Source organism: Oncorhynchus masou, chromosome 33 (genome assembly GCF_036934945.1).
Source record: "Oncorhynchus masou masou isolate Uvic2021 chromosome 33, UVic_Omas_1.1, whole genome shotgun sequence".
NCBI lineage: Eukaryota > Metazoa > Chordata > Actinopteri > Salmoniformes > Salmonidae > Oncorhynchus > Oncorhynchus masou.
In genome coordinates, this window is record NC_088244.1 from 21,522,506 (window position 1) to 21,547,211 (window position 24,706).

The 24,706-nt window shown below is 40.1% G+C and overlaps 1 protein-coding gene across 4 annotated transcripts in view; it reads left to right on the forward strand.

Annotated features, from left to right (window-relative positions):
- The first annotated feature begins 852 nt into the window (after positions 1 to 852).
- The window catches only part of LOC135527998 (collagen alpha-3(IX) chain-like), a 52,195-nt gene continuing 28,341 nt past the window's right edge, over positions 853 to 24,706 (forward strand). For 2 of the 4 annotated variants that reach the window (XR_010453492.1, XM_064956739.1), the window contains exon 1: positions 853 to 1,212. Coding sequence is in view for 3 of the 4 variants with exons in the window: in XM_064956739.1 (XP_064812811.1) it covers positions 1,108 to 1,212 (105 nt within the window). In the remaining variant the exon portion in view is untranslated. Of the gene's footprint in view, positions 1,213 to 12,083; positions 12,153 to 12,363; positions 12,443 to 24,706 lie in introns of all 4 variants that reach the window. The other 2 variants (XM_064956743.1, XM_064956741.1) reach the window with 2 other exon arrangements.

Genomic DNA, 24,706 nt, shown 5'->3' on the forward strand with positions numbered 1-24,706 from the left:
ATCAAGGCAAAGGTTGGCTACTTTGAAATATATCAAATATATTTTGATTTGTTTAATACTCTTTTGGTTACTACATGATTCCATTTGTGTTATTTCATAGTTTTGATGTCTTAAAGAAAATACAGAAAATAATAAAGAAAAACCCTGGAATTAGTCGGGGTGTGTTCAAACTTTTGACTGGTACTGAATGTGTGCATGCTTGACTGCAGACGTGTGTTTTGAGGATGATATATACACAGTGATACAGGAATTATTGTCTCGCCACAGACAATGAAAATTACAACTTTTCTTAATTTTACATTTTTTGTCATTCATTTTTGTTCGGGATACAATAAAAACAAATGAACATAGGCCTACATCAACAACAGATATCAGGACAGTCTGAAAATAACTTTCCAAATAGCATTTGATTAATGGGAAGCATAAGCCTATTCTAACTCAGTACAATATAATATCACTGAGGGAAGACATGCCATTAGTGGTGATGAGGATGGCGGTGTTGATGAGGACTTTGACATTTCTCAAAAAGCCCAGCAAGGCTACTGAAATATACACGATATAGCCCCATTAAAAAAGTAATTCTATCCTCCAAAAACGCATTATTCTCAACAGCTGCTCAGCCTGTAGACGTGCATTGGCCGTTTTCGAAAGCATCAAATCCATTACGCAAAGCACATAAAAGGCTTCATAATTCATAAAGGTCATGTTAACTGACTGCTATTATCTCATAAACCTGTGTTAACCTCCGACTTAATTTAAAAAAATACCAAAACCTTATTATTTCCCCATTCATTTTCCGATAGGAATGGATGAACGAAACAAGAGAGAACTCATTTCCGGTTTGGGAATACAAATTGGCGAGCTCTTTTTCGAAGAAGCCGACAGGCACAAACTGCACGGGTCATTTCATCTGGTGGTCACATTAGCGGAACACGATGGATTTGACTGACCGGGAGGAGGGATGGTTGGTCGCCGTAAATAGTCGAACTTGGAGCTAGAAGCTCAACTCATGTCTAATTGTCGTATCTAAACAGATTTCACTTTTAGTCTTTCTCAAGCCCACATTGTTTTTTTCAATGATGGAGGACGACGATTTAATGTGCGAGTATGATTCAACCTGGGACACAGAGTGATGATGGAGACGACCAAGGAGAGAACCAAATGCGTCCTTTAAACCAGGACACAACTAAATCGTATTGGAAATCAGGTTTAGTACGTTGCATTTCTATTTTTTTCTTAATCTTGTGTAACTAGTTACTGTCAGTTATAAAAACATGTGTGCGTCAACAAGGCAAACGAGTATGTAAAATCTAGCACTAGGCCGCTAACATGAGCTAAATTGACAGTATGTTAAATTAGCTAATGGCAGCTCAATATTGGGACTAAAAATAGCCTAACGTTACTCCTCAGTCCAAGGGCTTTAGCGTTACATTATCAGTTTTTAAAGGGCAATTTGGCTCTGGTAGCCAAATACTCAGTCTAAACGTGAATCGATTCTCAATTGCAGTACAGTTCTATAAATATAAATTCCTTCACTTTCATATCAGATCCAAAAACATGTTTCAAATACAGTTACTGTACCCCAGTGATGTCGTGGTGCCTGGACAATTGGACATACTCAATTTTTTTCCAAAACATTTCCAAATGGCCCGCCCAGCGATGGAAATGCGATTTAGGTATAAAAAAAGTGACATGCACTCTGAATGACCTAAATTATTTTCTTATATTGGTCTTTCAGTAAGGCCAATCCAAGCAGTACTGTGCAAGTCGGCTAATAGTAGTCTTACTATTGAAACTGATTTAATGAGGCTCTTTTTTTTTCTTTTTTTCTATACAGAAATACAGTTGTCTGTTCTAATAACATAACAATGTTTGAACTACATCAGCGAAATGTGAATGCAGTTTCCTTTTAATTCAAGCGTGCAGGCACTTAGCACTGTGGTTAGCAGTGTTTCTATTGTACATTAGATGGAGTTTGCAAAATTCCTTAATTATTTGACACTTGGATGTTTTACTTCATATTATGAGGCATGCCTTACCTTGCTTCAAGGTACCCTATAGCCAAAATCCACCCATAGAAACACGGAGGGAAAGATTTACTCGTGCGTTTTTTGTTTTTTTCCAAAACTTTCTTTCATTGTCTCGCAGCCAATCTCAAGGCCATCAGACTTAAACAGCCATCACTAACATTGAGTGGCTGCTGCCAACATACTGACTCAATCTCTAGCTACTTTAATAATAAAAAATTGGATGTAATAAATGTATCACTGGTCACTTTAAACAATGCCAATTTATGTTACCCTACATTACTCTTCTCATATGTATATACTGTACTCTATACCATCTATTGCATCTTGCCTCAGCTGCACAGCCATCACTCATCCATATATTTATAAGTAAAAAATCTTATTCATTCCTTTGCACGTGTGTGTATATGAGGAAGTTGTGAAATTGTTAGATTACTTGTTAGATATTACTGCATGGTCAGAACTAGAAGCACAAGCATTTCACTACACTCGCATTAACATCTGCTAACCATGTGTGTGACCAATTTGAAAGGCATTATCCTAGTCATATTATCAACATTTACATTTCATTTAAGTCATTTAGCAGACGCTCTTATCCAGAGCGACTTACAAATTGGTGAATTCACCTTCTGACATCCAGTGGAACAGCCACTTTACAATAGTGCATCTAAATCATTAAGGGGGGGGGTGAGAAGGATTACTTATCCTATCCTAGGTATTCCTTGAAGAGGTGGGGTTTCAGGTGTCTCCGGAAGGTGGTGATTGACTCCGCTGTCCTGGCGTCGTGAGGGAGTTTGTTCCACCATTGGGGGGCCAGAGCAGCGAACAGTTTTGACTGGGCTGAGCGGGAACTGTACTTCCTCAGTGGTAGGGAGGCGAGCAGGCCAGAGGTGGATGAACGCAGTGCCCTTGCTTGGGTGTAGGGCCTTATCAGAGCCTGGAGGTACTGCGGTGCCGTTCCCCTCACAGCTCCGTAGGCAAGCACCATGGTCTTGTAGCGGATGCGAGCTTCAACTGGAAGCCAGTGGAGAGAGCGGAGGAGCGGGGTGACGTAATGGGTGGCTGAAATCAACCCATGATAGTTGTTGCAGCTTCAAATCCCTCTTGTTCTGTGTCTCTTGTTCTGTGTTTCTAATGGATACTTCCATCTCTGTCCATGAAACCGCTCGCATGTGCGGCGCGCATTTTGGAACGTTCACACAGACCTACCCGTCGTGTGTGTATTGCTGCACCTAAAATGGGAAGAAAGAATAATTTATCAATTTTTAGCTAATTCTTCTGATCTGTTCCATCAGCCTTATATTTTTGTATATAGTGTATGCTATATAAATTAATATGTGGACACCCTTTAAACTTAGTTGATTCAGCTATTTCAGCCACCCATTGCTGACAGGTGTATAAAATTGACAGAACGGGACAGCTGAAGTGCATAAAAATCAATTTGCAACACTCACTACTTTGTTCCAAACTGCCTCTGGAAGCAACGGCAGCACAAGAACACAGATGTCTAATTAGCACAGGTAACGTTAGTCTTGTGTAGTACTGTTTTCGGTGAAGGGCAGTAATATGGCAGTGTAGGAAACCAAAACCTATAAAGGTGTGTACCAACTTTAAAATATATATTTATTTCTTCCAAAACTGTACTGCAAGTGATGTGTTAATATTATGGCCGTGCGTCGTGGCTCTTAACAAAACTGTACAGAAGACCCCCTTCGTCCAATAACTCTAATTTGTAATGAAACAGACTCACGATCGAGGGCTAATGGACACCGAGCTAGCCAATTCAACTAACATTAGCTAGCTACCTCCAAAGATTTGGAATATTGTTTCATTATTAATGGCTCTAATCTTTGCTTGTTACAAAGCTACTATGCCAACTAGCTAGCACTCTATCTAGACTTTAGCCTGTTAGCTAGCTAACATTACTGACTGGAAGTAGCTTTTCATCCCTTTGAACTGAACTAGTCATTACATAATTAGTCAGCCTTTGCTAATAAGGGTTAGAAAGATAAATAATGTGCGTGTTAGCTAACATACTTTATGGCAATATTAACGCTAACTAGTATTGACAAAGTCTGGCGGGAAGAAATTGTTGATAGCTAGCAATTGTTGATAGCTAATTGGCTAGCTGGTGTTAGAGGCTGCGTCTTTCAAATCCGGTATCAGGAAAAATAAGTCAGGATCTGTCGTTAATTCTTTAATTAAATTCAAGCAATAAATGGCAAATGCAATTTTTTGTATATACGGGTTCTGTAACACCACACAGGGTAGAACAGAGAACTGACAGGATGTAAGTAAACAGCTGTTCTTATACTGTGATAGTTCCAACCCGTCTGTCTGTTGGCCTATCACAGTAGAGGCTGAGCGTGGTTTAGACTTGCTCAGGCTAGTCCCCGCCTCTTGGCGCTTATTGGAGTCCACCCTCTGTCGATGTATAGATTCTTACTGTTCTGGTATCACACCCTAGTTATAAGTTGTTCAGTTCCTGCTATTGTGGTGTTCAGTATTTTTCCATCTCAGCTAAACCTTGCGATGACCACCCCTCCCTATACCTGATTAACCACAACTTTGTAACATGCAGCAAGTCACACCATGTGCTCAATATTGTCACACACACAGACAGGCAAAACAAATGTAGCAAACAGTACACCGCTTTGCAAAATGCAAGTCACACCATGTTGCTCAGTTCTTGTCACACACACACACAGACGCAGACAAAGCAGCTGTTGTTCAAACAATTCAATCTTATGTAATATGGTAGCGGGTTATAGAGCATAAGCATAAATCCTCACACTGGCTAGATTTGTCGTTGTTGCCCTGTTGATTAGATGGCTAAGTTAGCTACAGTGTGTTTGGAAAGTATTCAGACCTGACATTATCCACTTTTTTATGTTATAGCCTTATTCTAAAATTGATTCAATAGTTTTTTTTGTTGTTGCTCAAACTACACACAATACTGCATAATGACAAAGCAGAAAGTTTAGACATTTTTGCAATTGTATTGAAAATGAACTGAAATATCACATTTACATAAGTTTTCAGACCCATTGCTCAGTACTTTTGTTGCAGCACCTTTGGCAGCAATTACAGCCTCAAGTCTTCTTAGATATGACGCTATATGCTTGGCACGCCTGTATTTGGAGTTTCTCCCATTCTTCTCTGCAGATCCTCTCAAGCTCTGTCATGTTGGATGGGGAGTGTTGCTGCACAGCTATTTTCAGCTCTCTCCAGAGTAGAGGTTGACCCGATTTATTATTTTTTCAACGCCAATACCGATTTATTGGAGGGCCAAAAAAAGCGAATGCTGATTTAAAAAAATATATATTTGTAAAAAATGTGTCACTTTTATTTAACCAGATAGGCCAGTTGAGAACAAGTTCTCATTTACAACTGCGACCTGGCCAAGATAAAGCAAAGCAGTGCGACAAACGTACAGTCAATAACAATAGAAAAAATCTATGTACAGTGTGTGCAAATGAGGTAAGGTAATACATAGGCCATAGTGTCGAAAATTACAATTTAGCAATTAAACACTGGAGTGATAGATGTGCGGAAGATGAACGTGCAAGTAGAGCTACTGGGGTGCAAAGGAGCAAAAAAAACAATATGGGGATGAGGTAGTTGGGTGTGCTATTTACAGATGGCCTATGTACAGGTGCAATGATCTGTGAACTGCTCTGACAGCTGATGCTTAAAGTGAGGGAGATATGAGGCTTCAGTGATATAAAATAAATTAATAATAATAATAAACTTATTTTTCCCAATTTTGTTCCAGTCATTGGCAGCTGAGAACTGGTAGGGAAGGCTGCCAAAGGAGGAATTGGCTTTGGGGATGACCAGTGAAATATACCTGCTGGAGCGTGTGCTACGGGTGGGTGCTGCTAGGGTGACCAGTGAGCTGAGATAAGGCGGGGCTTTACCTAGCAAAGACTTGTAGATGACCTGGAGCCAGTGGGTTTGGTGACAAATATGTAGTGAGGTCCAGCCAACGAGAGCATACAGGTCGCAGTGGTGGGTAGTGTATATAGGGCTTTGGTGACAAAACGGATGGCACTGTGATAGACTACATCCAGTTTGCTGAGTATAGTGTTGGTGGCTATTTTGTAAATGACATTGCCGAAGTCGACGATCTGTAGGATACCCTCGTAAAACTGACTATGTTTGGCAGCATGAGGGAAGGATGCTTTATTGCGAAATAGGATGCCAATTCTAGATTTAATTTTGGATTGGAGGTGTTTAATGTGAGTCTGGAAGGAGAGTTTCCAGTCTAACCCAGACACCTAGGTGTTTGTCCACATATTCTAGGTCAGAACCATCCAGAATAGTGATCCTGGGCGGGCGGGCAGGTGTGGGCAGCGATCGGTTGAAGAGCATGCATTTAGTTTTACTTGCATTTAAGAGCAGTTGGCGGCAACGGAAGGAGAGTTGTATGGCATTGAAGCTTGTCTGGAGGTTAGTTAACACTGTGTCCAAAGAAGGGCCAGAAGTATAGAGAATGGTGTCGTCTGTGTAGAGGTGGATCAGGGAATCACCCGCAGCAAGAGTGACATCATTGATGTATACAGAGAAAAGAGTCTGCCTGAGAATTGAACCCTGTGGCACCCCCATAGACTGCCAGAGGTCCAGACAACAAGCCCTCCGATTTGACACACTGAACTCTATCCGAGAAGTAGTTGGTGAACCAGCCAAGGCTGTTTCGTCTGCCGATTAGAATGTGGTGATTGACAGTCGAAAGCCTTGCCAGGTCAATGAAGACTGCAGCATGGTATTGTCTTTTATCGATGGCGGTTATCATGTCGTATAGGACCTTGAGCATGGCTAAGGTGCATCAATGACCAGCTCGGAAACCAGATTGCAGAGTGATCCGACCAAATCCCACCGTTTAAGTTCCTTGCTCAGAACATGAGAATATATGAAAGCTGGTGGATCCTTTTAACATGGGTCTTCAATTTTCCCAGTTAAGAAGTTTTAGATTGTAGTTATTATAGGAATTATGACACGTCGACTATTTCTCTCTATATCATTTGTATTTCGTATACCTTTGACTATTGGATGTTCTTTTAGGCACTTTATTATTGCCAGCCTAATCTCTGGAGTTGATAGGCTTGAAGTCATAAACAGCGCTGTGCTTCAAGCATTGCTGAGAGCTGCAGGCAAATGCAGTAAAGTTTGAATGAATGCTTACGAGCCTGCTGCCTACCACCGCTCAGTCAGACTGCTCTATCAAATATCAAATCCTAGACTTAATTATATAATATAATGAACACAGAAATACGAGCCTCTGGGCATTAATATGGTCAATCCGGAAACTATAATTTCGAAAGCAAAACTTTTATTCTTTCAGTGAAATACTGAACCGTTCTGTATTTTATCGAACGGGTGGCAACCCCAAGTCTAAATATTGCTGTTACATTGCATAACCTTCAATGTTATGTCATAATTATGTAAAATTTTGGCAAATTAATTACAGTCACACAGTTTGCAATGAGTCAGGCAACCCAAACTGTTGCATATACCCTTACTCTGCTTGTACTGAATGCAAGAGAAGTGACACACTTTCCCTAGTTAATATTGCCTGCTGACATTAATTTCTTAACCTCTTGAAACTCCCCATCCCGGATCCGGGATTGTGACTAAGCCTCAGGCTCATTAGCATAACGCAACGTTAACGATTTCTGAAAATCGCAAATAAAATTAAAATAATGCGTTTGCTCTCAAGCTTAGCCTTTTCTTAACAACACTGTCATCTCAGATTTTCAAAATATGCTTTTGAACCATAGAAATTGACTAATTTGTGTAAGAGTATGCAAAGCTAGCATAGCATTTTGTGTAGCATGTAGCACGCAACATTTTCACAAAAGCCAGATAACCAAATAAATAAAATCATTTACCTTTGAAGAGCTTCTGATGTTTTCAATGAGGAGACTCCCAGCCACATACCAGATGCGCAGTGTTTCCTGAAAGCGTCTGTGTGTAGGAGAAATCGTTCCGTTTTCTACATTGCGCCTGGCTACCGAAACGAACCGAAAATGCAGTCACCTACAACGTGAAACTTTTTCCGGATTAACTACATAATATCGACCGAAACATGGCAAACGTTGTTTGGAATCAATCCTCAAGGTGTTTTTTCACATATATCTTCATTGACATGCAGTTCGTGGAAGCTTGCTTCTCTCTCTGTGCCCCATGGAAAAATACTGGCAGGTGACTTTTGCGCACCAATTTCGGCGCAGGACACCGGGCGGACACGTGGTAAATGTGGTCTCTTATGGTCAATCTTCCAACGATCTGCCTACAAATACGTCACAATGCTGCAGACACCTTGGGGAAACGACAGAAAGGGCAGACTCATTCCTCTTGCGTTCACAGCCATATAAGGAGATCATGAAAGACAGAGCCTCAAAAATCCTTGTCATTTCCTGGATGCCAAGTCATCTTGGTTTTGCCTGAAGCTCACGTTAAAGGGCACGCACAGAGAAGATATTTGTATTTCTGGACACGTCAGAGTGTTTTCTTTCGAACAGTAGCAATTATATGCATAGTCGAGCATCTTTTTGTGACAAAATATCTTGTTTAAAACGGGAACGTTTTTCTTCCAAAAATGAAATAGCGCCACCATAAGTGTAAGAGGTTAACTCAATATGCAGGTTTAAAATAAAATATACTTCTGTGTATTGATTTTAAGGCATCGATGTTCATGGTTAGGTACATTTGTGCAACGTTTGTGCTTGTTTTGCGAATGCAGTTTTGTTCAATCATCACCCGTTTGGCGAAGTTGAAGTAGGCTGTGATAAATTAACAGGCACAGCATTGATTATATGCAACGCATGACGACCTAGTTAACCACACATGGTTGATATTACTAGGTTAACTAGTGATTATGTGAAGATGGATTGTTTTTTATAAGTTAAGTTTAATGCTAGCTAGCAACTTACCTTGGCTCCTTGCAGCCACAGGGTCCTTTTTAACGCTGCACCCGCGTGGCAGGCTTACCACCTGTTACGCAGTTTCCTTGTGGATTGTAATCTAATCGTCATCCAAAAAGGCAGATTACAGATTATGAAAACTTGAAATTGGCCCTAATTAATTGGCCATTCCGACTAATCGATCAACCTCTACTCCAGAGATGTTAGAGCGGGTTCAAGTCCAGGTTCTGGCTGGGCCACTCAAGGACATTCAGAGACTTGTCCTGAAGCTACTCCTGCGTTGTCTTGGCTGTGTGTTTAGGGTCGTTGTCCTGTTGTAAGGTGAACCTTCGTCCCCAGTCTGCGACCCTGAGCACTGGAGCAGGTTTTCATCAAGGATTTCTGTAGTTTACTCCGTTCCCATTTCCCTCTCTTCTGACTAGTCTCCCTGCCACTGGAAAAACATCCCCACAGCATGACGCTGCCACCACCATGCTTCACTGTAGGGATGGTGTCAGGTTTCCTCTGCAAACATTAAGCCAAAGAGTTCAATCTTGGTTTCATCAGATCAGAAAATCTCGTTTCTCATGGTCATCATCCTTTAGGTTCCTTTTGGCAAACTCCAAGCGGGCTGTCATGTTCCTTTTACTGAGGAGTGGATTCCATCTGGCCACTCTACCATAAAGGCCTGATTGGTGGCGTGCTGCAGAGATGGATGTCCTCCTGGAAGGTTCTCCCATCTCCACAGAGGACCTCTGGAGCTCTGTCAGAGTGACCATCGGGTTCTTGGTCACCTCCCTGACCAAGGCCCTTCTCCCTGGATTGCTCAGTTTGGCCGGGCGGCCAGCTCTAGGAAGAGTCTTGATGATTCCAAACGTCTTCCATTTAAGAATGATGGAGGCCGCTGAGGTCTTGGACCTTCAATAGTCTGCATATTTATGTAAATAAGGTGTATATATATTTTTAATTTTAGTAAATCTTGTGAACATTACTAAACTTGTTTTCGTTTTGTCATTATGGGGTCTTGTGTGTAGATAGTGAACCATTTAATCAATTTTAGAATAATGCCGTAAGAAACAAAATATGGAAAAAGTCATGTCTGAGTACTTTCAGACTGCACTGTATAATGTTAACCTCTTGAAACTCCCCATCCCGGATCCGGGATCGTGACTAAAGCCTCAGGCTCATTAGCATAACGAAACGTTAACGATTTCTGAAAATCGCAAATAAAATGAAAATAATGCGCCTACTCTCAAGCTTAGCCTTTTCTTAACAACACTGACATCTCAGATTTTGAAAATATGCTTTTGAACCATAGCAATTGACTAATTTGTGTAAGAGTATGCTAAGCTAGCTTAGCATTTTGAGTAGCATTTAGCACGCAACATTTTCACAAAAAACAGAACCAAATAAATAAAATCATTTACCTTTGAAGAGCTTCGGATGTTTTCAATGAGGAGACTCTCAGTTACATAGCAAATGTGCAGTATTTCCAGGAAGCGTCTGTGTGTAGGAGAAATCGCTCCGTTTTGTACATCACATTTGGCTACTGAAACGAACCGAAAATTCAGTCAACTACAACGTCAAACTTTTTCCGAATTAACTCCATAATATCGACCGAAACATGGCAAACGTTGTTTGGAATCGATCCTCAAGGTGTTTTTTCACATATCTCTTCATTGATATATCGTTCGTGGAAGCCTGCATTCTTCTCTGAATTCTGTGGAAAAATACTTGCAGCTGACTTTTGCGCACCAATTTCGGCGCAGGACACCGGGCGGACACCTGGTAAATGTGGTCTCTTATGGTCAATCTTCCAATGATATGCCTACAAATACGTCACAATGCTGCAGACACCTTGGGGAAATGACAGAAAGGGCAGACTTACTCCTCTCGCATTCACAGCCATATAAGGAGACAATGGAAAACAGAGCCTCAAAAATCCTGCTCATTTCCTGGATGCCGTCTCATCTTGGTTTTGCCTGTAGCTCACGTTCTAGGGCACGCACAGAGAATATCTTTGCAGTTCTGGACACGTCAGTGTTTTCTTTCCAAAGCTACCAATTAAATGCATCGAGCATCTTTTTGTGACAAAATATTGCGCTTAAAACGGGCACGTCTTTTTATCCAAAAATGAAATAGCGCCCCCATAGCATCGGGGTTAAAGGAAACCCAAAACCCAAGTTTACCCAAAATCTAAACTCCCAAGTGGTTCCATATTGATACTAGTTCAGTGGAGTTTGCCCCCTCTCCCTTGATAGCAGATTTGAGACAACTGCAAAAACGGTTTGTGTGACTTGTGATGTTGCTTGATTGCAGGCCTGCCTCACACTGCTCCATTGTCAGTGAATGCGTGATTCACAAATTTGTGACCTGTGGACAAATTCATTGTTTTATTGAAAGCTTACAGGCCGACTTAGCAATTTGTCAAAAGTACTATTGGTTTTCAGTCAAGAAATGTGTACTTTCCTACCTAAAATATTTGAGATTTTGTATCATTTTATGTAGCCGAAAGCCACAGCAGTGGAGATGGGTAACAATTTGGAGTTAAATTCTCCTTTAACATTAGCTATTGGGAAGATGGGTTTATATCAAACACTTTCTACCAGTGACCTGAAGTAGTGTGTACTTTATTTGTACTGTAGATTGAACTACGTCTCTAAAAGGCTTGCTAGCCCAGGTAGCTAGCTAATCAGAAGTGAATATGTGAACTCCCAGGGAGAGTCTCAATTGCATACTCCTCGTGTTCTCTCTTTGCCTCCTTCTCAAAACCCATTGGAGAAGATCAGAGGGGAGGGTCCTCTGGCTTTCTCATCCAATGGGTTTTTGAGAAGGATGTGAGTATGCAATTGAGATTATCTCTCAGTGGTGACCACCAACCAGGGCGCCATGCAGACATTTAACAGGTAGACAGTGGAATGTGTAGAATGCACAAACTCTGCTGCGGTTTGGAGCTGGTTCAGGTTGCCCCTACGCTGCCATCCTTCTCTGCAACTGGTAAAACAGGGAAACTATGGGATGATTGTCTCCTCTTTGGTTCCATTGACTTGACACCCAGGTCAGTCTTTTTAGGTACACAAAGGGACAAATAACTCCAATAGATTTCTGCCAAATGTAACATCCAGTATCTCTGATGTACCATGTCTTCCAGTGGTCAAACACGTCCTCCAGAAACATGAGGGCTGCGAAGGACATGCAGAACTACAGACGAGGGTATCTTGTAAGTATAAGGGCCCTTGTTATTACACAGGAATAGGGTCTGGAGTTTTTGTTGTCCATGTGAACTTGACAGGAAAAGCTAGGATAACCTGGGCTTACCAAGACCCAATGTTTTTCCTGACCAGAACTCCAGGCCCTACACATCTGCTTATATCATGTTAGTCTTAAAGATGTCATCTAGACATCTGACTGTGCTATTTCTCTCTCCGCAGAATCTAACAGATGAATGCTCAGGAGAAAGAATGTTTAATTTAAAATGATATCTGAATGAATACCCCGCCTCCCCTGATGGTAGGTCACTTGCTATTTAATCAGTTTTCAATGGCTATAAAATGTGTGTAATGAGTAAAAGCATATACAATGCCTTGCAAAATTATTCATAACCCTTGGAATTTGTCATACTAAGTGCGATTGAAACGTATTGTCATAAGTAAGCATTTCACTGTAATGTCTACATCTGTTGTATTCAGCTCATGGGACTAATAAAATTAGATTATCTTTGGAGATGAGGGTATAACCAGCCATATGGAAGCAAACTGTAACTCATATTCTATATGGAGGCCCCTTTTCCACAATGAAATGTGCCGCTATTCTGAATTTAATTGTGTGCCCTCATAATTTGCGTGGACGATATTCAGAGACTCTAGGCTTCTGAAGGGCTGAACCTGCTGGGTTGATGTATGACCTTTAGAATGTTTTGATCATGTTTGTGCTTTTCTGTTTTTGTTTTACAATTTGTATCATGTTAAATGTTAGCCACTATTGGGAGCCACTGTCAGTAATACCACATACATTTTATTTTTGCATCATTCCATTCTGTTTACGTTTCTTTCCTCTGTCACATCATTGTAAATTGTTCCTGGGGGTCACTAGCATTAGTGGATCATATTAGGCTAACGGTGTGCAATCATTTGGGATATGTAGCCTATTTGAATCATTATAGAACTCTGACCACACATAGCAGGTTTAACCAGGAGCCTGGCGCACGGTTCAGGATGACTGGACCGTTGTCATCCTGTTCCATGATTTGGGTAGATTTATAGGATTATTGTTCAACCCCTAATTGTACACTTTTTCCACCTTTTCAATATTTTATGGATTGAACTTAAATGTCAACTTGCATGATGAATCAAACACTATTTTTATTCATCGATGTATTTTGTGCAAAGACTTTACAAACAGTTTTTTGTTATTCATACATACTTTCCTAACCTTAAAATGTACCTAAATAATTAAATGTTCAGAGTATTCACCAGTTGGTGTTGAAACTGAGATGAATATGCATAATGGAATTATTTTCATTGATCCCTATATTCTGAACCCGTACTCTTGATGTATTCCATTGAGTGTTGACAAAATTCAAATTAAAGGTACACCATATTTTAAAAGTGGAACTGACATCGTTTCAATTACTTTGTTTATCTGCAATCATATCAGTCAAATATAAAATGTACACTACAAAACCAACTTTTTATAAGAGGGTTTTAAAAATGAAAACATATTTCACTCAACATTCCATTACGTGCAATACGGCATTGTTGGCAGAATGGATGCAGTTCAATGCATGATTAATATAATTCACCAATTTGTTGGTAGCAACATTTTTTGGACTATCAGGTTGTAAATCACAGCTAGCCTGGTACATTGTTTGCTGCCTCCATTCGGGATGCTCTTTCAGTTTCAATGACTCAATATGTTGTACAAACGGACGAATGTAACTAAGGCTGGGATGTCAATACAATCAAACCTGCAAGGACAATGATCACAAGTCAGTCATAACGTGGATAATATGCTAGCGTATCTATGGAGCAAGCTAAAAACAGATGCACGTGTCATTTGGTTAGCTAGCAAGAAATGTGAATCTCTTCACTAGCTATCTATGCTGAATGGTGGTTATCCAGTTAGCATATCTACTTCGATTTCAGAGCCCTCTTGTCTGGGTGTGCCGGAGTGCAGAATAACTGAATTAATGAACGTACAATACGCTCTGTGCCGACTATGACCGGTGTCATTAAACTAAAAAGTAATGAGTGTTCATGTTAAACAGCCTAACCAACTCTGCTAGTGTGAGTAAAATAGTCAGTGAGGTGTTCTCTCATTTGTGTCTGGAAGTAGTTAGCGAGCAATGTAGCCAACTTTAGCCAGTAAGCTTGGTTGGTACAACGCATGCAGGCAAGCTGCAGAAGCATGAGCAGGCTATTCCCTATCGTTTATCAGTGCAATTTTAAAGACCAGCTAGCTGAAGGTTAGAGGGTTTATCTAATGTCCCTTCGTTGAGATTTGAGCTCATCTTGCGCTGGCTAGCATTACTTGTTGATATGCTCTCCATATATATATATATATATATCACACTACTTTTATGGTTTGATCAAAGTTTCCAAATGTAAAAGGATTCATGTGGTATTTAGCTACGTATTTGCAGGAATCCATTCAAGTGTATTTTGTGGCTTTTGTTGAACGCATTATAATCTAAAGTCGCGCTGTTGCAACTGCTTGTTAACACACAGTCCAGTTCAAAGTGAATGATGACAGGCCCTTGTGGCAAATGGCTTGTTTGCGTATAGTCTTCCTGTACCGTTAGCTATGGCGCACTGGTCTGCGTAGACTCCGGTTCTGGATTGTCCTAATGCACAGCCGCTTTCCCACACTCTCTTACTATAGAGTTTTCCCAAATGCCTTAGTATATGTAATTCCCAAACATTCTAATCATGAAAACGTGAAAATGACCGTATCGAATTACTCGCTTGTCGTGTGTGTGTGTGTGTCATTCTTCATGGGGGTGTATAAGAGCAGATTTTAATAGGATTTCAGTTCCCGCTTTAAGATAATTGTACTGAACTCCATTGAATGAAAACTCCAAGAAAATGTGTTGGCCAGCAAGTGGGAGTGTTTTTAGTGGTTGCATTACATTTATTTGTGGCGCACAAGTTAGCCACACCTGCAGATTGCGTTACACAACTGAAAAGGTAAGTCTGAATACCAAATACTGAGAAGGGCGTAGGAAAGGCATAAATTCATAAATCAGGATCGGGCCCTTAGACTTACCCAAGAACACTCTGCTGTATTTGCTCCCAAAGGTGTTTCTAACATGTATTGATTGACTCAGGGAGCTGAATACTTATGCAAAGACTACTTTAGATATTTAATTTATATGAATCTTAAAAATAAAAAAAATCTTACTTTGACATCACAGAATATTTTGTCACACATTGTAACACAATAAAATGTGAAGGAATCCAAGGTACTTTTGTAAAGTACTGTATGTAATGACCTTTTGTATTTTTGTTTAGACATTTTAATCAAGTCATTTCATAAAGAATGGAGGACTGACTATAAGAGGCTGGAGAGAGTTCACTCCTACATTCAGTGGTAAGTGTGGTCCTAAATGCTTTGCATCTGTTATGGGCTAGTTGTATTTATTTCTAATGTATCTGTACATAAGGCCACATTTTAAAACAGAGTCCAATCTTGGTTTCATCAGACCCAAAGAATCTTGTTGGTCATAGTCTAAGGGTCTTTAGGTGCCTTTTTGGCAAACTACAAGCAGGCTGTCATGTGCCTTTTACTGAGTGGCTTCTGTCTGGCCGCTCTACCATAAAGGCCTGACTGATGGAGTGCTGAAGAGATGGCTGTCCTTTTAGAAGGTTCTCCCATCTCCACAGAGGAACTCCAGCGCTCTGTTAGTGACCATCGGTTTCTTGGTCACCTCCCTGACCAAGGCCCTTCTCCCCTGATTGCTCAGTTTGGCCAGGTGGCCAGCTGTAGGAAGAGTCTTGGTGGTTCCAAACTTCTTCCATTGAATAATGATTTAAGGCCACTGTGTTCTTGGACCTTCAATGCTGCAGAAATGTTTTGGTACCCATACCCAGATCTGTACCTCGACACGATCCTGTCTCAGGGCTCTAAGGACAATTCCTTTGACCTCATGGCATGGTTTTTGCTCTGACATGCATTGTCAACTGTGGGAGCTTATATAGACAGGTATGTGCCTTTCCAAATCATGACCCTATCAATTGAATTTACCACAGGTGGACTCCAAGTTGTATAAACATTTCAAGGATAATCAATGGAAACAGGATGCACCTGAGCTCAATTTCGAGTCTCATCGCCAAGGATCTGAATACTTATGTAAATATGTTTTTCCTGTTTTATTTTTCATACATTTACAAACATTTTTAGAAAACAGTTTTCCCATTGTTTTTATGGGGTATTGTGTGTAGATTGCGTAGGATTTTTAAAATATCAATTTTAGAATACGGCTGTTAATGCAACAAAATGTGGAAAAAGTTGAGTTCAGAATACTTTCTTTCCGAAGGCACTGTAGCTGATATGTCTGACTTGCTGAAACAAATGGTTTCTACTGACAATTGATATGTACAAACTATGGCCTATAGCAACGACGAGCAGATAAGAGGCAATCCGTAATTTGGATTAAGACATTAACGAGCGAGCTAGGACTGACGTAATCAATAACTATTTGTTCAGCACTTTTGAAATGTATTTCGACAGAATTCGGAACATGGGTCGTTCTTACAGTATTCTCCCTGTACACCAAATCAGAACTGTAGGATAAACAAAGGGGGCATATAATCAACGCAGTTAGCTTTGAACCTTTCTGGCGCAGGTGTTCCGCTAGCGACCCACCTCGACAACATCCAGTGAAATTGCAGAGCGCCAAATTCAAAATACAGAAATGGTCATAATAAACATTCATAAAAAATACAAGTGTTATACATCTGCTTAAAGATGAACTTCTTGTTAATAAAGCCGTTTTGTCAGATTTCAAAGAGGCTTTACATTGAATCGCATGGCGATTATCTGAGGACAGCGCCCCGCTTACCAAAAGCATACAAACATTTTACAACCATGTAAAGGAATTACAAAAGACAGAAATAGCGTTTTTAAAATTAATCACTTACCTTTGAAGATTTTCATATGGTTAGAGTCCCAGCTACACAAATGTTTGATAAAGTCCCTCTTTATATCCCAAAAACTCAGTTTTGTTCAGTAATCCACTGGTTCAAAGGTGGTCAAAACATGCAGACGAATACATCCTAATAGTACTGGTAAGGTTCGTCGAAACATGTCAAACGATGTTTATAATTAATCCTCAGGTTGTCAATTGTCTAAATAATCGATAATATTTCAACCGGATATGAGCGTATTCAATAGAAAGGAAAAACAACGAAGGGCACTCACTCGGTCACGCACGCAAACTAGCTCTGCATTCTTTCTCAGTCCACTGACGACAAGGGTCTCATTCTAATTCATTTTTCAGAAAACAAGCCTGAAACCATGTCTAAAGACTGACATCTAGTGGAAGTGATAGGAACTGCAATATGGGTCCTAACCCATTACATACTCAAAAGGCATTCAATTGATAATACCCACATCAAAAAAATCCCAGTTCCTGGATGGATTTTCCTCATGTTTTTGCTTGCCATATCAGTTCTGTTATACTCACAGACATTATTTTAACAGTTCTGGAAACTTTATAGTTTTCTATCCAAATCTACCAATTTGATGCATATCCTAGCTTCTGGGCTTGAGTAACAGGCAGTTTACTTTGAGCATGCTTCTAATCCAGACGTTGAAATACTGCCCCCAAGCCATAAGTTCTGAACCACTCATACCGGACCCGGGATAATTGTCATCAGCAACGCTGAATAGCACAGTCAAATAATATGTGCAATATTGCAAAACACAGTTTAGCCTTTTGTTAATCCACCTGTTGTCTCAGATTTTGAAGCAATGCTTTACAGCGTTTATCGATCGCTCGACAAAACAATAAGTACACTTAGCATCAGGTAACCTGGTCACGAAAAGCAATCAAATTAATCTACCTTTTGATCTTCGGATGTTTTCACTCACAATACTCCCAGTTACACAACTAATGTTCCTTTTGTTCCATAAAGAGATTTTTTATATCCAAATACCTCTGTTAGTTTGGTCCGTTATGCCCAGGAATCCACCGGAAAGAGTGGTCACGACAACGCAGACACAAATTCCAAATTATATCCATAATGTCCATAGTAACATGTCAGACGTTTTTTTATAATCAATGCTCAGGGTGTTTTTCAAATATCTATTTGATTAATATATCAACCGAGACAGTTGGCTTTTCACTAGGAATGGGAGTAACAATGGCCGCCTTTCTCTTTTTGCGCACAATTCACTCTGAGCCCCCACCTATCCATTTACGTAATGTGGTCGTTCACGCTCATTCTTCACAATTAAAGCCTGAAACTATGTCTGAAGCCTGACACCTTGAGGAAGCGATATGAAAAGGAATCTGGTTGATATCCCTTTAAATGGAGCAATGGGAGGCTATGGAACATGGAGTTTTCAAAATAGAAGCCACTGCCTGGTTTGATTTTCCCAGGGTTTCGCCTGCAATATCAGTTCTGTTATACTCAGACAATATTTTGACAGTATTTGAAACTTTAATGTTTTCTATCCTAATCTGTCAAGTATATGCATATTCTAACATCTGGTCCTGAGAAATAGGCCGTTTACTTAAAAATAAAAATAGTGCCCCCTAGCTTCAAGAGGTTATTAACTTGTTATGGCTGCAATCCCAATACCGGGATCGATATGACAACTACCAGTGAAAATAGAGGGCGCCAAATTCAAACCACAGAAATCTCATAATTACAATTCCTAAAGCATACACGTGTCTTATATAATTTTAAAGGTAATCCCACCAAAGTGTCTGATTTCAAATAGGCTTTTCAGCAAAAGCACTACAAATGATTGTTAGGTCTCCACCAAACCACAATAAGCACAGCCATTTTCCAGCAAAATATAGCATTCACAAAAAGCAGAAATAAAGAATTTAAGGTTAGTGATTCATTTCATTCAGATTTCAAAAAAAGTTTACGGAAAAAGCAACACAAGCAATAATCTGAGACGGCGCTCAGAACAGAAGCCAAATTAGCCGCCATGTTGGAGTCAAATGAAACCAGAAAATACATGATAAATGTTTCCTTACCTTTGAACTTTCAGAATGCAGTCCTAGGAATCCCAGGTCCACAATAAATGCTTCAATTGTTCAAAAATGTCCAATTAGCTACTTTGGTTAGCGCGTTTGGTAAACAATACGTTTGGTAAACAAACAAAAGCGCGTCCACTATAATGTGAGAATGTCCAAAAGTTCCGTAACAGTCAGTAGAAACATGTCAAATGATGTACTGAATCAATCTTTAGAATGTTTACAGTGCCTTGCGAAAGTATTCGGCCCCCTTGAACTTTGCGACCTTTTGCCACATTTCAGGCTTCAAACATAAAGCTATAAAACTGCATTTTTTTGTGAAGAATCAACAAGTGGGACACAATCATGAAGTGGAACGACATTTATTGGATATTTCAAACTTTTTTTAACAAATCAAAAACTGAAAAAATTGTGCGTGCAAAATTATTCAGCCCCCTTAACCTCTTGATGCTATGGGGGCGCTATTTCATTTTTGGATAAAAAGACGTGCCCGTTTTAAGCGCAATATTTTGTCACAAAAAGATGCTCGACTATGCATATAATTGATAGCTTTGGAAAGAAAACACTCTGACGTGTCCAGAACTGCAAAGATATAACCAAGATGAAACGGCATCCAGGAAACCAGCAGGATTTTTGAAGCTCCGTTTTCCATTGTCTCCTTATATGGCTGTGAATGCGAGAGGAATGAGCCTGCCCTTTCTGTCGTTTCCCCAAGGTGTCTGCAGCATTGTGACGTATTTGTAGGCATATCATTGGAAGATTGACCATAAGAGACTACATTTTCCAGGTGTCCGCCCGGTGTCCTCCGTCGAAATTGGTGCATCTTTTTCAGCTGCTGGTATTTTTCCATGCGATTCTGAGGGGAAAGCAGGCTTCCACGAACTGCATATCAATGAAGAGATATGTGAAAAAACACCTTGAGGATTGATTCCAAACAACGTTTGCCATGTTTCGGTCGATATTATAGAGTTAATTCGGAAAAAGTTTGACGTTTTGGTGACTGAATTTTCGGTTCGTTTCAGTAGCCAAATGTGATGTACAAAACGGAGCGATTTCTCCTACACAAAGAGTCTTTCAGGAAAAACTGAACATTTGCTATGTAACTGAGAGTCTCCTCATTGAAAACATCCGAAGCTCTTCAAAGGTAAATGATTTTATTTATTTGGTTATCTGGTTTTTGTGAAAATGTTGCGTGCTAAATGCTACTCAAAATGCTAAGCTAGCTTAGCATAATATTACACAAATTAGTGATTTGCTTTGGTTCAAAAGCATATTTTGAAAATCTGAGATGACAGTGTTGTTAAGAAAAGGCTAAGCTTGAGAGCAGGTGCATTATTTTAATATAATAATAATAATATATAATAATAATATAATTATTTTCATTTTATTTGCGATTTTCAGAAATCGTTAACGTTGCGTTATGTTAATGAGCCTGAGGCTTTATTCACGATCCCGGATCCGGGGTGGGGAGTATCAAGAAGTTAAGTTAATACTTTGTAGCGCCACCTTTTGCTGTGATTACAGCTGTAAGTCGCTTGGGGTATGTCTCTATCAGTTTTGCACATCGAGAGACTGGAATTTTTTCCCATTCCTCCTTGCCAAACAGCTCGAGCTCAGTGAGGTTGGATGGAGAGCATTTGTGAACAGCAGTTTTCAGTTCTTTCCACAGATTCTCAATTGGATTCAGGTCTGGACTTTGACTTGGCCATTCTAACACCTGGATATGTTTTTTTGAACCATTCCATTGTAGATTTTGCTTTATGTTTTGGATCATTGTCTTGTTGGAAGACAAATCTCCGTCCCAGTCTCAGGTCTTTTGCAGACTCCATCAGGTTTTCTTCCAGAATGGTCCTGTATTTGGCTCCATCCATCTTCCCATCAATTTTAACCATCTTCCCTGTCCCTGCTGAAGAAAAGCAGGCCCAAACCATGCTGCTGCCACCACCATGTTTGACAGTGGGTATGGTGTGTTCAGGGTGATGAGCTGTGTTGCTTTTACGCCAAACATAACGTTTTGCATTGTTGCCAAAAAGTTCAATTTTGGTTTCATCTGACCAGAGCACCTTCTTCCACATGTTTGGTGTGTCTCCCAGGTGGCTTGTGGCAAACTTTAAACGACACTTTTTATGGATATCTTTAAGAAATGGCTTTCTTCTTGCCACTCTTCCATAAAGGCCAGATTTGTGCAATATACGACTGATTCTTGTCCTATGGACAGAGTCTCCCACCTCAGCTGTAGATCTCTGCAGTTCATTCAGAGTGATCATGGGCCTCTTGGCTGCATCTCTGATCAGTCTTCTCCTTGTATGAGCTGAGAGTTTAGAGGGACGGCCAGGTCTTGGTAGATTTGCAGTGGTCTGATACTCCTTCCATTTCAATATTATCGCTTGCACAGTGCTCCTTGGGATGTTTAAAGCTTGGGAAATCTTTTTGTATCCAAATCCGGCTTTAAACTTCTTCACAACAGTATCTCGGACCTGCCTGGTGTGTTCCTTGTTCTTCATGATGCTCTCTGTGCTTTTAACGGACCTATGAGACTATCACAGTGCAGGTGCATTTATACGGAGACTTGATTACACACAGGTGGATTGTATTTATCATCATTAGTCATTTTAAGTGAACATTGGATCATTCAGAGATCCTCACTGAACTTCTGGAGAGTTTGCTGCACTGAAAGTAAAGGGGCCGAATAATTTTGCACGCCCAATTTTTCAGTTTTTGATTTGTTAAAAAAGTTTGGATATTTCAATAAATGTTGTTCCACTTCATGATTGTGTCCCACTTGTTGTTGATTCTTCACAAAAAAATAGTTTTATATCTTTATGTTTGAAGCCTGAAATGTGGCAAAAGGTCGCAAAGTTCAAGGGGGCCGAATACTTTCGCAAGGCACTGTACATATATCTTGAATAACGTTCCAACCGGAGAATTAGAATGACTTCAAATGAGCGGTGGAACGCAGGTGCTTCCCCTGTGAATGCGCATGGTGAATGCATGGTCAACCCGTGGCAGTGGTGACTATTTCCTGTCATTCGACCCCCTTCACATTTGTCATCACACAAAGTTCTATTGACTGTTGACATCTAGTGGAAGGCGTAGGAAGTGAACTCATCCATATCTCGCTGTAATTTCAATGAGAGCTTGGTTGAAGATCTGCTACCCCCAGAAAAAGAACAGGAAGTGGAATTTCTCAGGTTTTTGCCTGCTATGAGTTCTGTTATACTTAGACATAATTCAAACGGTTTTAGAAACTTCAGTGTTTTCTATCCAATACTAATAATAATATGCATATATTAGCAACTGAGACTGAGGAGCTGGCCGTTTACAATGGGCACCTTTTCATCCAAGCTACTCAATACTGCCCCTGCAGCCATAAGTTAAACAAGGTTAATGAAATTAATAATTTGACATGAATCCGAATATAAATATCTCAATCTCAGACAATACCTTTACAGTGGAGGCAATAGAAGTTTAAAACATTTCCAGAAAATACAAATGCCAGTGGAGGTGTTGCTGTTTTTATATTCGGAACCAAATTTCTGTAAAGATTAGAGGATCTCACGTTAAATACTGTTGAAGTAATATGGCTACAGGTTCATCTGCCTCACCTAAAGCTCATTCTTGTGGGAAGCTTTATAGACCAAGTGCTAACAAGTCAGTATCTGGATAAGGTGTGAAATGCTTGATAAAGTATGTGATATCAAGAGGTGTATTTTCTGGGTTATTTAAGTATTGACTGGCTTTCGTCAAGCTGCCCACTCAAGAAAAAGCTTCCAACTGTAACCAGTGCCTGCAACATGGTTCAGGTTCAGTCAACCTACCAGTTTAGTTACAAACAGCAGAGGAATGAAATTATCATATTGATCACATCTTTACTAATGCTGCAGAAATGTGCTTGAAGGCAATATCCAGGTACATAGGATGTCGTGATCAAAATATAGTAGCCAAATCTAGGAAAACCAAAGTTCCAAAGGCTGGGCCTAATATAGTGTATAAGAGGTCATGCAATAAGTTGCGTCATGATTCCTATGTTAATGTAAAGAATATTTGTTGGTCAGTGGTGTGTAATGACGAGCAAACAAAATGTGTCAAGTGCTACATCTATGAAATTGCTTATCCCAGTTACTAATAAGCATGCACCCATTAAGAGAATTACTGTAAAAACTGTTACATCCCCATGGATTGATGAGGAATTTAAAATGTGAATGGTTGAGAGGGATGAGGCAAAAGGAATGGCAAATAAGTCTGGCTGCACAAATGATTGGCAAATGTTCTGCAAATTGAGAGGTCATGACCAAACTGATTAAAACCTCTTTGGGCTAGGGGGCACTATTTTCACATCCGGATGAAAAGAGTGCACAAAGTAAACTGCCTGTTACTCAGGCCCAGAAGCTAGGATATGCATATAATTGCTAGATATGGGTAGAAAACACAAGTTTCTAAAACTGTTAAAATAATGTCTGTGTATAATAGAACTGATTTGGCAGGCGAAACCCCTAGGTCTAACCATCCAGGAAAAATAAAAACATTTAGATCACTGTTTTCTATGGGAAACCCTACTTATGAGGAACCTGGTTGCAGCTCCTATGGCTTCCACTAGATGTCTTTAGAAATTGGTTGTTTTTCTTTTGAGAAATGAAGGAGTAGTCCTATTCTTTCCATGTGTAACTCAGATGGACACTTGGTCCATCCAAGTATTTTGGTGCACTTGACCTGGAACGCGCTTCATGTTGTTTTTATCAGTTATTAAAAAACAGGAGTATTTGGGAGCAGTGCCTTTTTTAAATTGTTTAACTTGGGTCAAACATTTCGGGTAGCCTTCCACAAGCTTCCCACAATAAGTTGGGTGAATTTTGGCCCATTCCTCCTGACAGAGCTGGAGTAACTGAGTCAGGTTTGTAGGCCTCCGGGCTCGCACACACTTTTTCAGTTCTGCCCACAAATGTTCTATAGGATTGAGGTCATGGCTTTGTGATGGTCACTCCAATACCTTGACTTTGTTGTCCTTAAGCCATTTTGCCAGAACTTTGGAAGTATGCTTTGGGTCATTGTCCATTTGGAAGACCCATTTGCTGCCAAGGTTTAACCTCGCTGGGATATGTGGGACGGTAGCGTCCAACCTGGCCAAAAGCCAAAATACAGAGCGCCAAATTCAAATAAATGACTATGAAAATCAAACTTTCATGAAATCACACATGCAAGATAGCAAATTTGTGGAGTGGTTGAAAAATGAGTTTTAATGACTCCAACCTAAGTGGATGTAAACTTCCGACTTCAACTGTACATACACATGGATCTTGTGTTGTAAATATGTGGTAGTGGAGTAGGGGCCTGAGGGCAAACAGAGTGTTGTGAAATCTGTTTATGAATGTAATGTTTTTAAAATTGTATCACTGCCTTAATTTTTCCGGACCCCAGGAAGAGTAGCAGCTTTCTCGGTAGCAGCTAATGGGTATCCATAATAAATACATAGCTCTTACAATATTCAATAATGACATTCCTCTAAAACATGTTATAAGCTACGTGTGCACCACCAAGTCAGAACGGTGGGCTAAGTTATGAGGGGG